This window comes from Pinus tabuliformis, chromosome 3_1 (genome assembly GCF_031772625.1).
Source record: "Pinus tabuliformis cultivar Carrire ecotype Pingquan chromosome 3_1, CPIR1, whole genome shotgun sequence".
Lineage (NCBI taxonomy): Eukaryota > Viridiplantae > Streptophyta > Pinopsida > Pinales > Pinaceae > Pinus > Pinus tabuliformis.
Genome location: NC_142301.1, coordinates 192924199 through 192938608, shown reverse-complemented (window position 1 = coordinate 192938608; position 14410 = coordinate 192924199). Strand labels below are relative to the sequence as shown.

Sequence of the window (14410 nt, the reverse complement as noted above, 5' to 3'; positions counted from 1 at the left end):
GAATCATGCTGATGACAGCAATGAGGATTTGTAACATGTGGCTCCACATTTGAAAAGTCCATTTCCGGGATCTCTCACAATTTATATTTTCCAAGTCTTATAATTATCCACTTTCCAATATTTCCACGAGTGTTCTAGATTCTTTTTTTCCTCGTTCCAATCCATTGCAATTGACAATCCTAACATGTTCTGAACAATTTGGAAACAACATTATAATAATTTTTTTTTTTTTTTCTTCCTCAGCAGTGACTCACGCCACGCCTTCACGGTGTGACCCACGATTTTCCTTCTCTGAACTTTCGTGAGGTTGTCTATTTATTCTCCTTAAATACTCTGGTTCGAGATAGGAGGCGAACTGAAGAGCATGCTGCAGCATATTTCTCTATTTTGGCCAGGATGGATTGAATTTGATTTGCCTCTAATCCTGCACCGGGCATCTCTGCCTCCATCAGGATTGAGAAGAGAAGGCTTGGACTGTGGTAAGTCAAGCGCCATGGACACTACGTTGCAGATTTTCCTTGCAATTTTTTCAATGCAGTTATTGTTTTTGGTGGTTTGTGGGGAAGGAGGGCAACAGCATAAAAGTGAATTAGTTATCTCCTCTACTCAGCTGGAAAAATCTGTCTGGACACCTGGGAATAACACAGTCTTGGTTTCTCCAAATGGGACATTCAGTGCCGGTTTCTATAATGTTTCTCCAAATAATTATGCTTTTGCTGTCTGGTATGCCCACGACCCTCAGCTAACCGTGGCATGGATGGCTAATAGAAATCGTCTTGTAGGCTACAATTCTTCCTTGTCCCTGAAGAATGGAATTCTCACAATATCTGATTCTGATGGCCAAGTTGTATGGAATGCGACGATCCAGGCTTCCAATGCTCGAGTGGACATGGTTTTGCTCGAGTCGGGGAATTTGGTGTTCAATGCAAGCAACAAGAACCATGTTTGGCAGAGCTTTGAGTTTCCCACGTTTACTCTTCTTCCAACACAGAATTTCTACTTGAACGGTAGATTGGTGTCGAGGAGAAATGATAGCACCTACGCCTTAGGTGACTATATCTTCTCTGCTTCTCAGAGCAACACGCAAACGCCCTCCTTGTATTATAACAGGAACGAATTAAGATCAGATCAGCTTGATTTTTATTGGTCTTCAGCCTATAATAATGAAGCAATTAGTCTGGGCGTTGATGGGTACCTAAGTTTAAGCGAAAATGGGAATCTTATGAGTTCAAGCACCAAGATTTTGATGGCATCAGACAGTGGGGATCCGGCTTTAAGAAGATTAACTTTAGACGTTGATGGAAATCTCAGAATTTACAGCTGGAAGGGGAACTCTTCTTCTTCTTGGGAAGTAGTGTGGGAAGCAATGCAAGAGCGTTGTCAAATTCACGGCACTTGTGGAGACAACGCTATCTGCAAGACCCCCGAATTGAACGACAGTGCACCAGTATGCCAATGTCCACCAGGTTTCAATCGAAATAGTATTGATGCTCGCAGCTGCCAGAGAATTGTTGAATTTCCCCAGCCTTTATGCGGTTCTAATTATTATCGAAGTGTCGATTATCAATTCATCCCGTTGGATTATGTTAAATTCACTGGAGGGAATCAAACAAACAAGAAAGTTGTGAGATTGGATGACTGTATGTCGGCTTGTTTGAACAATTGCGAATGTCTGGGTTTCTCACACAAATTAGACGGCAGCGGATACTGCGTCCACTATTTGAACAGGTTACTGAACGGATATTGGTCTCCAGATTCGGAAACGCGAACGTACTTGAAGCTGTCTGCAAAAGAGAAAAATGTCTCAAATGAAAATCCATACACGGGTATGCTCTCTGTGGAGGAAAATGTTTGCGATGCTGGTTTCAGTCTGCCGTTTCCACCAAACGATTCCGATCACACAACACGGAATCTTATAATAATCTGCTCAGTATTTGGCATAGAGCTTTTCTGTGGAGTTTTGGCTTTCTGGACTTTTCTGAGGCTGTACTCCAAATATAGAGACAACGCCGGAATATTCAACTTGGATATTCTGCTTAATCTTTCAGGCGGGGGACCAACGAGATTCACATACGCGGAGCTGAAAGCTGCCACTAATAATTTCAGCAGTGAAGTGGGCAGAGGAGGATTCGGGACTGTGTACAAAGGTGTTCTGCCCGATCAGAGACAGATTGCAGTGAAGAAGCTCCAAGGGGTATCTCAAAGGGAAAGGCAGTTCTGGGCAGAGGTGACAATCATAGGGAGAATCCATCATCTCAACCTTGTTCGTATGTGGGGTTTCTGTACAGAAGGTGAACACAGACTGCTTGTGTACGAGTATATACCAAATGGGTCATTAGACAAACATTTGTTTAGTAACCAGAACGAAAGAGTTGTGTTGGATTGGAGCAGACGATATCGAATAGCAGTAGGGGCAGCCCGAGCCATAGCCTACCTGCACGAAGAGTGCTTGGAATGGGTTCTCCATCGCGATATCAAACCAGAGAACATACTGCTGGACGAGGCCTTTTGTCCCAAGATCTCTGATTTTGGCCTGGCAAAGCTGGTCGAGAGAGAACGCAGTCTGAAAGTGTCGAACATCAGAGGAACTCGTGGATATCTGGCACCAGAATACTGGATGCGGGACAACCAGCCTATTACTGCAAAGGTAGATGTATACAGTTTTGGTATTGTGCTTCTGCAGCTTGTAAGCGGAAGGAAGAATCCATTCTTCAGTCAGTCAACTGTGGAGGGCGATGGATGTTTCTTTCCGGACAAGGCTTTTGAGTGGCTGGTTTTAGGCGGGAATGTCGAGAACATCGTAGACAAAAGCATTGTAAGTGGAGTACGGGATGATCCCTTTCAGTTGGAAGCAATTGAAAGAACGGTAAAGACAGCGTTTTGGTGCCTTCAGAGCCGACCACATGACAGGCCTTCCATGGGAAAGGTTGCTAAAATGCTGCAAGGAACCCTCGATGTTCCCCAACCTAATAGGCCCGATTTCTTCGACAGGTTATTTGGCGCCGATAGGAAGGAATATGATCACATAGAAGTGCCCCCTTTTTGTTTTTCCGAGCAAGAAATTTAATTTGTAGGCACTTACAGCTAAGTACTGTATGTATAAGGGAGAGGCGATTTTATCCCACGGGAAATTTATGTGCCAGGCAATTGCATTTATGTGTTATTTGACTATTTGATCCGTTTAATATATACTGGTCTAAATTCTATACTAGTCCGTTCATTTGTCCATTGGTGTCATTTCTATTATTCGTATTTCCGCTTCAAGACGGGAAATTTAATTTGTTGGCACCTACAGCTACGTACTATATCTATACGTGAGGAGATTTGATACCTCCAGAAATTTATGTCAGGCACTTAAACGTATTATTTGACTGACTATTTTGTTGGTTTGACAACGAACTTCAGTTTTGTAACCAAATTTTTAGTTATGTAACGGGTAGTTTAGCATAACGGTAGATGTTCACGTAATAAATCGAATACCTTGTAATGAAAATGATCATCGAATAAAATAGATTCATATTCAGTTTATTTGTCTTGGTCCTCTCTCTCATTTTGTTGCTGTGTTCTTTCTTTCTCTGCCATTAAATCAAGAAGTGGTATCAGAGCCTGGACGAAATTATTCCTGAGGACGGCTGGAGCTAGAACCTGTGCCTGTGCCCTGTGGAGCGTTGGGAGGCCTGAAGCGTTGAAGGCGGATTGTGCAGCGTGTAAACCAGAATCGGCTGGAGCTACGGCGGTAATTCTTCTGTGGTTAGTAGCAGATCTGAGGACGGCAGAATCACTGTGGACGGCGATCCCTGAGGACGGCAGTTGGCCTGGCGGCGTTGCCCAGATAGGACGGCCCAAACGTTGAGGCCTGTGCATTTGCAATCCGGGTACTTTTTTAAGAAGAATTTTTTTGTTTTTAAAAGAAAAGGGGTTTGCAGAATTTTGGGTTTGCAGGTTTTTTGGGTTTTAGCAGAATTTTCTGTGGACGGGTGTTTTTTTTGGGGCAGAAATTTAAAAAAAAAAAGGAGAAGGGTCTGCAGAAATTAAACAAAAATAGATAGCAGCCAGCAAAGTTTGTCCAGAATTTTTTTTTTTTTTCCAGAAATTAAAAAAAGATAGCAGGCAGCAAAGTTAGCAGGCAACAAAGTTTGTTCAGAAATTTATTTTTTGTTTAAGACAGCAGAGAAAGAAAAGGTGGTTGTTTTTTTTCACATATTGTAGAACAGCAGAAGGGTTTGAAATTTAAAAAAAAAAAACAGCAGAGGTTGCAAAGGATTGTTGTTTTTTTTTAACTATTGGAAGAACAGCAGATTGAAAAGGTTGTTTGCACGAATGTTGTGAAACTAGAAAAACAAAAGGGTTTGCAAGAAATCAAAGGATTTGAAACCTGACTTTCTGTTTTTGAATTGGGAAAGTTGTTTTTTTTTTTAAAAAGACTGAAACCCTAGGAAGGAGGAAAAATGGCCAAGATGTCGAATGCAAGATTCGAGGTGGAGAAATTCACCGGAAAGAGCAATTTTGCTCTTTGGAAACTGAAGGTTAAGGATCTGCTTGTGCAACAAGGGTTGCACAAGGCATTGGATGGGGTTACTAAGAAACCCACAACCATGACTACTACAGAGTGGGAGGACTTGGATGCCCGTGCTCTAAGTACCATCCGGCTATGTCTAGCGGATGAAGTTCTCTTCAACATCGTTGAAGAAACCACGGCGTCAGGTTTGTGGGGAAAACTTGAAACTCTTTATATGACAAAATCATTAACTAACAGAATTTATCTGAAACGACAATTATACAGTCTTCGAATGAAAGAAGGTTCAAGCGTTGCAGAACATTTGAATGTCTTTAATACACTAATTTGTCAATTAACAGATATGGAAGTAAAAATACAGGAAGAAGATAAAGCCATAACCTTGCTGTGTTCTCTACCTGAATCATGGGATCACTTCGTAACCTCGATCAGCTTCAGCTCTGCTGATTCTTTGAAGTTTGAATCAGTCGTGGGAGCTCTTCTGTCTGAAGAGGTACGAAGGAAATCCAGCACTGATACAACAACATCAGAAGCCATGGTCGCTAGAGGACGCTCAAAGGAAAGAGGAGACAAACCAAGAGGGTCTTCCAGGTCGAAATCGAAGGGCAAAAAGTGTAAGGTAAAATGTTGGAACTGCAATAAAGTTGGACACTTGAGGAAGGACTGTTGGAAACGGAAGGAATCCGAAAACCTGAAGAACGAAGCGAATCAGGCTGATTCAGGTATTGTAGACGAAGTTTTATCTGCTGAAGATTTGTGTACGATAGATGAAACTTCACCTGAATGTAATGTCTCTCATAGTTTTGATAGCTGGCTGTTAGACTCTGGTGCTTCGCATCATATGTGCCCACATAGAAACTGGTTTACTTCGTATGAAAATGTAAACGGTAGTTCTGTGTTTATGGGTAACAATATGTCATGTCAGACTGTTGGGATGGGAGATATCAGGATTAAGATGTATGATAACACAGTTAGGACATTAACTAGTGTTAGACATGTGCCTGATTTGAAGAAAAATTTAATCTCTTTGGGAGTGTTGGATTCAGATGGTTATAAGTTTACAGGTCAGAATGGCGTTTTGAAAGTCTTCAAAGGTGCCCTTGTGGTTATGAAGGCAGAGAAGGTCGGGAATCTTTACAGGTTAAAAGGAAGTACTCAGGTCGGTGAAGCAGCGGTTGCGTCGGAAAAGGAAGAAGCAGGTACTCGTCTGTGGCATCAGCGTTTGGGTCATATGAGCGAGAAAGGTCTTCACATACTGATGAAACGTAAATCTCTTCCCGGTCTGAAATCCTTGAATTTAGATTTCTGTAAACATTGTGTGTATGGGAAGCAGTGTAAACAGAGATTTAAAGTTGGTAATCATAATAGTAAAGATGTTTTAGACTACATTCATTCTGATGTGTGGGGGCCTTCCCCTGTTATGTCATATGGAGGTGCTTTGTATTTTGTAACGTTCATTGATGATTATTCTCGTAAAGTTTGGGTCTATCTGTTAAAAAGGAAAGCTGATGTATTCAATGTGTTTAAACAATTTAAAGTAATGGTAGAGAAAAGAACAGGCAAATCTATTAAATGTCTAAGAACTGACAATGGCGGTGAGTTCACTTCTGTTGAATTTGAACAATACTGTAAGGATGAGGGCATTGTTAGACACAAAACTGCTGTTTATACTCCTCAGCAAAATGGTGTTGCTGAGCGTATGAATCGGACTCTTATGGAAAGAGCCAGAAGCATGATCAGCAATGCTAACTTGCAAAAGGAGTTGTGGGCAGAAGCAGTATCTACTGCTTGTTATTTGGTTAACAGATCACCTTCAGTAGCGATTGAGTGTAAAATTCCTGAAAAAGTCTGGACAGGTCAGTCTTGTGACTATTCTCATTTGAGGATATTTGGTTGTGATGCTTATTCTCTTATTCCTAAAAATCAGCGTTCAAAGTTAGATCCAAAGTCGAAATGTTATGTCTTTGTTGGGTATGACTATGCAGTGAAAGGATATAGGTTGTGGGATCCTACATTGCGGAAGATAGTTATCAGTAGAGATGTAACATTTGATGAATCCTCTTTGTTAAAATCAAATGTTGAAAGAATTGAACAGGAACAGGTATCGCCGAGTCAACGAGTTCAGTTGGAGGCTAGATTTTTCGGTGACTGTCGAAAGGAAGGAGAGACTTCTGGAGACAAAGGTGTTGAAGACACAAAGGAAGCCGTTGAAGCTTCTGAACCAGAGCAAGTTTCTGAACCAGTTCAGCAACCAGTCGCTCTGAGAAGGTCTACAAGGGCGAAGAAAACTCCCAAAAGGTATGAAGATTCTGCTGCTTCATCTTTTTCTTTGGTTACTGAAGATGGGGAACCGTCTTGTTATCAGGAAGCGATAGATGATACAGATAGCGAGAAATGAAAAAGGCTATGGAAGAAGAAATGGACTCCCTAGCCAAGAACAATACCTGGGATCTTGTAGAGCTTCCTGGAGGGAGAAGTGTTGTTGGGTGTAAATGGGTCTTCAAGCTGAAACGGAAAGTTGATGGTAGTATCGAGAGGTATAAGGCGAGACTGGTAGCAAAAGGGTATTCTCAGGTTGAAGGTATAGACTTTCATGAGATTTTTTCTCCAGTTGTAAAACTTGTTTCTATACGTACTGTGTTGGCACTAACTGCGTTGCTTAATCTTGAGTTAGAACAGTTAGATGTTAAAACAGCTTTTCTACATGGTGATTTGAACGAAGAGATATATATGGAACAACCAGAAGGTTTTGTGCGAGGTCGCAGCAGAAGATTAGTTTGCAAGCTCAGGAAATCATTGTATGGTCTGAGGCAGTCTCCCAGACAATGGTACAAGAAGTTTGATTCCTTCATGGTGAGCCAGAACTTTATAAGAAGTGAGTATGATCATTGTGTGTACTTCAGAAGTTTCAATGGCATATTCATTATCTTAGCTTTGTATGTTGACGATATGCTTATTGCAAGCAAAAGCATGGAAGAGATCAACAGGTTAAAGGCTCAACTCTCTAGGGCGTTTGATATGAAGGATCTTGGAGCAGCAAAACATATCTTGGGCATGGAGATACACAGAGACAGGAAAAATGGTAAGCTTTGGTTGTCACAGCAGAAGTATGTGGAGAAGGTACTTGAAAAGTTCTCTATGAATAATGTGAAACCTGTTAATGTTCCTTTAGCTTCCCATTTTAAGCTTTCTTCGGTTTTGAGTCCTAGAGATGATGAAGAAAAGCAGTATATGTCTCATGTACCATATGCAAATGCAGTAGGCAACTTAATGTATGCGATGGTATCTACAAGACCTGACATTTCACATGCAGTTGGAGTTGTCAGCAGATTCATGGCAAATCCAGGTAAAGAACATTGGCAAGCAGTGAAATGGGTGCTTCGATATCTAAGAGGCACAAGAGATCATTGCATCGTCTTTGATGGTAGTGAAGGATCAGTCTGCGGATATGTAGATGCTGACTATGCAGGTGATTTGGACAAAAAAAGATCTACTACAGGTTACGTCTTTACTCTTGCAGGTGGAGCCATTAGTTGGATGTCAAAGCTTCAAGATACGGTTGCTTTGTCCACTACCGAAGCTGAATATATAGCTGCTTCAGATGCCAGTAAAGAAGCAATCTGGTTAAAGGGTTTGCTCGATGAAATTGGAAGGGCGCAGGAGAAAGTGAGTGTACTTTGTGACAGTCAAAGTGCTATTCACTTGGCCACGAATCCTGCCTATCACAGCAGAACCAAGCACATTGATGTGAGATATCATTTTCTGAGACATGTGATCGATGGTGGAAAAGTAGCTCTTAAAAAGGTCCACACACGAGAAAATTGTGCAGACATATTCACAAAGCCAGTTACAGTAGAGAAGTTGCGATGGTGTTTAGCTTCTCTTGGCTTGCAGGAAAGATGATGAATGGGAAAGTTGTTGTCAAGGTGGAGTTTGTTGGTTTGACAACGAACTTCAGTTTTGTAACCAATTTTTTAGTTATGTAACGGGTAGTTTAGCATAACGGTAGATGTTCACGTAATAAATCGAATACCTTGTAATGAAAATGATCATCGAATAAAATAGATTCATATTCAGTTTATTTGTCTTGGTCCTCTCTCTCATTTTGTTGCTGTGTTCTTTCTTTCTCTGCCATTAAATCAAGATATTTGAGCCGCCGAACATAAACTGGTCATATAAAAAAAACAATATGATTTATCACAAGCAGCAATGGAGTTATCTACTTCTAAATTTTATACTCGTCTGTTACATTTGTCAATTGGTGTCTACTATTGGGTAAATACAGTATGTCATTAATAACTGTGAGCTGGACTTAATAACAAAAATCCATTAATTTATTGTTATAATCGCATTGATGAAGATAAAGTAGTTAATATTGTACCTCTATTATACTGTAACTCTATTTAATTGATAATTAATTAGAGGTCACCGCTTCAAAGAGGTAAGGGACATTATTTTTTGTGGTATCACTAAAAGTTTCCTTATCGTGGTTGTTTTAATAGTTTGGTTTTGTTTTATTTGTTTTTGTCAATTATGTTTTGCCTATCTTGCTCTAAAGTTTGTCCCAGTTAACAAGGTAGATCATCAAAACACTTGAATATATATGCCAGTGCACACCATATTATTAGAAAAACAATTTAGACTATAGATGTATTTTGATATTTCTAAACACCAAAATCTGACATTCAATAGGTAACAGTATGGTTACGAAAGCGCGTGCACAAAGAAATACAAATGGAAATATAGGTGGACAGGCTTGTACACCTCTATTGGTACAATTTTTTTAAGTAGTTCTGCATTACCCAGAATCTGGCTATGGATTATGTCTTCCACATACCTTTGGTACCATTTTTTTCAGTAGTATTGCATTACCCAGAATCTGGGTATGGATTATGTCTTCCCCGTACCTTTGGGTATATCAAAAGAACCTTGAGAGCACTTTAAACTAGTATCATATAACCCTCTTGATCAACCTGTTGCTATAGTACATTGAAAACAGGTATATCAAAGGAACCTTAAGAGCACTTGAAACTAGTATCATATAACCCTCTTGATCAACCTGTTGCTATAGTACATTGAAAACAACAGTAAAGGATTTCATTCAGTGAATCAAGTAGCATGGCCAAGGGACCATCATGAAAGATTTTATTGAATATACTGTTAAAAAGCTTCAAATCACTACTACATAGAGGGGGCGGTTTGAGACTAATATTTAAGACATAAATGACCAAATTGTCTCAAATTAAGACCAAAAAAGCTTGCGTATTGTCTCCATTGTTCTTATTAGCGAGTAATCACTCTAGAGACACTATAGCATGCAAATATTTTTCTCTGCAAAGATAATCACTTTTGTCTCTCTAGAGACAATATATAAAAGAATGATTAACAACGAGTGAAATTAGTATAGAGATTATTTTGTTTTTCTCTGCAAAGATAATACCGCTTTTGTCTCTAGAGAGAATATATAAAACCATGTATAAAAAATGCTTAGCCATTGAGTGAAATTAGAATAGAGATTATTTCATTTTTCTCTGCAAAGACAATATCACTTTGTCTCTCTAGAGAGAGTATATAAAACAATGTATAAAAAAATGCTTAGCCATTGAGTGAAATTAGCATAGAGATTATTTTCTTAAAAATAAAATGATCATTTGTTGCTTCATGGCAGGGCATGGCAGAATTGAATCACCAATCCACTGCTTGTTACGCAGTTGCTCTTCCATTGAGCTAGCACCCTTTAAAAATTAGGAGAAAGGGGCAGAGTTGTGCAGCTCATGACAGTTCCTAGTGTTTTTATTTTGAAGGTGGCAAAACCTATCATAAATCAATTGTCAATCAACTGCAAACACAATTGTGAAATGCCCAAATGGTGATCCATAAAAGGACAAACTTGCCCTTGCAAAATGCTTGCCTCTCTGTCTTGGACCATTGACCTATTTCCTAACATTATTAAATATAATAGATGATTTTATTTCTTAGATGCTAATTTTATTTATAGATACATGTGCTTTTCTGATAAAAAGTGCATAAACCATCAGTAATTTGATGTCAAGTTTATGAATGGAATGAAAAAGTGTATAAACCATTTGCAAACTACATAAACCATCAGTAATGTGATGTCAAGTTTATGAATGGAACGAAAAAGTGTATAAACCATTTGCAAACTACGGACAACGTTTAGCTAACTTGTACGCCTCTAAAACCTCTCAATAGTAATAATGCTGGCCCATGGGGATATTGAACCATCAAATGCTTGATTACCCTCGAAGAACAAAAATTTCAGTCCTATCCACTTTAATAGAATGCCCACAATTATCTAAGTTCCTGACTTCTTCTATTTTCAACATACTTCAAGAATGTCTACCTGATGGATCTTAGAAGCCAATGATAACGCTTACAAAAACTCAGATGAAGAGAAGGATGATGATATTCTCAAAGATCCAAACCTTTTCAACTGCTAAAAACATGTTGTCATGGATAAGTATCAAAGTTTGAAGAAGTACTGTTGGAAACCTCATCTTTTCTCTCCCATATCGATGCAATCATCAAAATCCTCCCTCCATCAGCTCAAAAGGTGCTGCCTTCTTCTTCAAAGATTGCACCCTGCCTTGCTGGTTAAAGATGTAACTTTCTCTGTGCTATGAACAGATCCATGCTAATGGCATTAGGAGCAAGGCTCAAACATCTCCAAATGATATGCCCCCCTTGGTTTGCATTAGGCATTCAACTATGAGCTTGCTTCTGCTGTTCATTCTTCACATGTAAGACTGCACACACGAAGCATCCACTTGCAGATTATAGTCTGGTGAAATCAACATCTAACTTGCCAAATATATGAGAAGATCAACACACTTCACACGCTGATTTAGTCTCTGGAGAGAGCACTTCTCTCACAGTATAAATCAGATCCTGGTAATGTTGACAATATCCTTGAGAGTCGAGACAATGTTCAGACTCGGCACCTTCAGTTCTGATTTTGTCTCATGTTTATTGTGTACAGGAACTTCGGTCAACTACAAACTTCATATATCACTTAAAGAAAGCAACAAACTTTAAGTCAAATATAAAATTCATAGATCATAGATAGCTTCAAGAAAACAGCTAACAGATCTCTAAGAGAGGAGGATCCACTTACCATGGAGATGACTCCCACTCCAAAGACTATCTGTAACCTCCCCAAATAAGGGAATGATATAATATTAAATGCATTAACCTCATGGCAATTGTTCTCTTCTCACTTTACCGTGTAAATAACAAACAGCTCTCGTCCATCTACAAGATTATAAAAAAGGAAAATGATAATCAGTGATGGTCATTGTATCGATTGGGATAATTTCACCAAGAGAAGATCAGCTTGCCTTAGGAACTGAAATTGTAATCCAACCAATAATCGTAAAAACTTGTCGATTTAAAAGTAATTATATTTTCTACCTACTAAAACAAAATACAAGCAACGCCAATGTAAGGACCATGCAAATCATTATCCATTAAAAAAATAAAACAAGATTCTATCCAATCTCATAGAAGGATTCAAATTAAAAAAGGGCAAAACAAGGATATAATATGCAACAGTTTAGCAACGACAAAGACCAACCATAGAAATCATATTTTAAACTTTTTAGCTATGAAGCCAGGGCCAATGCAGGTCAACAACTCAATATTAACTTTTAAGAATGCAATAGTAGTAGGACTTGAGAAGGAAAAATACAACTTTCCCTGTCTATACAAGCTATCAAACATGAAGCAAAAAATCCATGATGCAAAGTATTGTATCCAAAGTAACTTCTACAGGCTTGCCATATCAACAGTCATAATTAGAAATTTACAAATGGTGGGCTCAGAGAATGGCATAAAGAAAGCATTAAAACAATAAGAACAAATCAATAACATTAATGCACGCTGATCAATGATAACAGAGCCTTAAACGAGAAAGGACTATACTAAAGGATAAATAGCGTCTATACATGTCAATCTGATGTCAACACCTTAATGTTGTCTGCTTCTAAAGCTGGATCACTTATTCAAATATATAAGTAAAAATAGTTTCCTCCATGGCAACTTTGAAAGTTGCAGAATAATTATATGTTCAACACTGACACATGTAAAATTATGTGAATGTGGATTTTGTAGTTTAGATGTGTTGCCTCAAACAATAAGAGGTTGCTAGAGCAATGTTTTTGTCGAATGTGGGATTGTCAGACCATACGGTTGCCCAGAGAATCTTCCAAAACCAATAAATGGAAGTTAACAAAGAGATTTTGAAGGTGCTTCCACATGCCTTAACAGTGTATCAGTTCTATGTTGGGCATTTTAAACACAAGCTAACATCACTGGGCATTCTGACGACAGGTAAACTAACATGGGTAGGAATTTTCATCACAGAAGTAGGATAATATAGCTAATGGCCTACTGTGTTGCGAAGACTATAACATTAGATTAATAAGATAAGAAGCTAAATAATGACAACAGATTCCTACTGTATCCAAGATATTCGGTTGTAGTTCTATCTACTAGTAACGCAAGAATAGTAGCTTGTTAGAGGTGTCATCTAATTATATATTGAAGATAATGCAATGTAATCACTGGCGCTGGTGAATTCAATTGTTGTGTTGTTTTCTGATTTATCTCATATGTGGTAAGCCAATCTCTTGGCCACCAGCTTCTTCTTCGGCCAATTCCTTCCTCTCTATTTTGAAATCCTTTGTTGTGTGAGAGGGATTTGAGCCACTGTTTGAGTACAAGCTGCTTTCCGTCAATGGAGTAGTGTGTTGACTAAGAGAGAGCCACGTTTTTACAAGTGAAGGCAGCAGGCCCTGTAAGTGTAATGGAGGCTCCAGTGTTTTACGACTCCGACTCGGCCGAGGATCGACTCCGACTCCGACTCCGACTCGGTAATGACTCGGCCTAGTCGATTTCAATGACTCGGTCGTTGTAAAAAATACATTAAATATTTATTTTTTTATAAAAAAACATAATTTTAAATATTTTAAACATAATTTTAAAGATTTTCATTCATGTTTCCAAAGTCCAAACACACAGCATTATAATATAGATGGAAGACAACATATGATCAAAGTAGGCTCATGAACCAATCCATTATATCAAAATGGTACCCAATGGCAATACATAGTCAATTGTCATACATGATCAAAGACTCAAAACAAAATACAGATAACCAAGGAGGCTAGAAATGGCCTCTACAACAAAAGTAAACTGTGATGGTGACCAGACTCCAATACTAGTACTACTGCAGCACTGCTAGCAGCTACACTACTACTGGCTAGTAGCTACTGCCAGAGGAGCCAAGATCATCTCGACCAATCTCTGGAGTCTGGATCATCATCATCAGAACAGTGAAAAAAATATACAGTAGCTCTAGGTGTCAAGGTAAGGGTTTCAATTTGTATTCCTTTGTGTGTTCCAAATTTCCAATGGAATTTGTTTGGGTAATTCTTTGAGTATAATTTCAGAACTTTATTGTATTTTTGATCCGTTGGTGTTGTTTTACCTTGAGTCTAGGGTTATTTTAAATTTTTATCCTTAAGATCTGTTCTCTTCCTTTTTCCCTTGTGATTCGGTTGGGATTCCTTTTCAATTGCACACCCAGAATTTTATTACAAACCTGCTCCAAAGAACTCGACATCCACTAACAATGAACTAAAGGACTTATGCTTGACTGTGGATAATCATTTGCACTGAGGAGTCAAGACTCAAGTAAAGTGTTTAGGACTCGGACATGTGTAGTAGGGCTTGAGGAAAAGTTATATTAACTGCAGATTTTAGGCCTTATAACCAGCAGCATAGTACTGTTTAGGTCCTTTTTGCATTAATTTGTTTTGTAACTTTGAGTCTCTTAGGTATTCTGTTGAGTGCAAGAGTAGGCCCTCATCCAGG

The 14410-nt window shown here is 38.9% G+C and overlaps 1 protein-coding gene and 1 long non-coding RNA gene across 4 annotated transcripts in view; one reads left to right on the top strand and one right to left on the bottom strand.

Moving 5' to 3' along the window:
* The first annotated feature begins 309 nt into the window (after nt 1-309).
* On the top strand, nt 310-3212 carry LOC149186459 (putative receptor protein kinase ZmPK1). Its single transcript, XM_089411005.1, has one exon. It carries the CDS (start codon nt 365-367, stop codon nt 3065-3067), a length of 2703 nt encoding a protein of 900 aa, XP_089267131.1. The 5' UTR covers nt 310-364; the 3' UTR covers nt 3068-3212.
* Nucleotides 3213-10884: 7672 nt separating this feature from the next.
* LOC149186458 (uncharacterized) overlaps nt 10885-14410 on the bottom strand; it is a 267455-nt gene continuing 263929 nt past the window's right edge. For 2 of the 3 annotated variants that reach the window (XR_016255696.1, XR_016255695.1), the window contains 2 exons: nt 11652-11788; nt 10885-11548 (listed from right to left, as the gene is read on the bottom strand). This is a non-coding gene — a long non-coding RNA (uncharacterized LOC149186458). The remainder of the gene's footprint in view (nt 11549-11651; nt 11789-14410) is intronic. The other variant, XR_016255697.1, reaches the window with a different exon arrangement.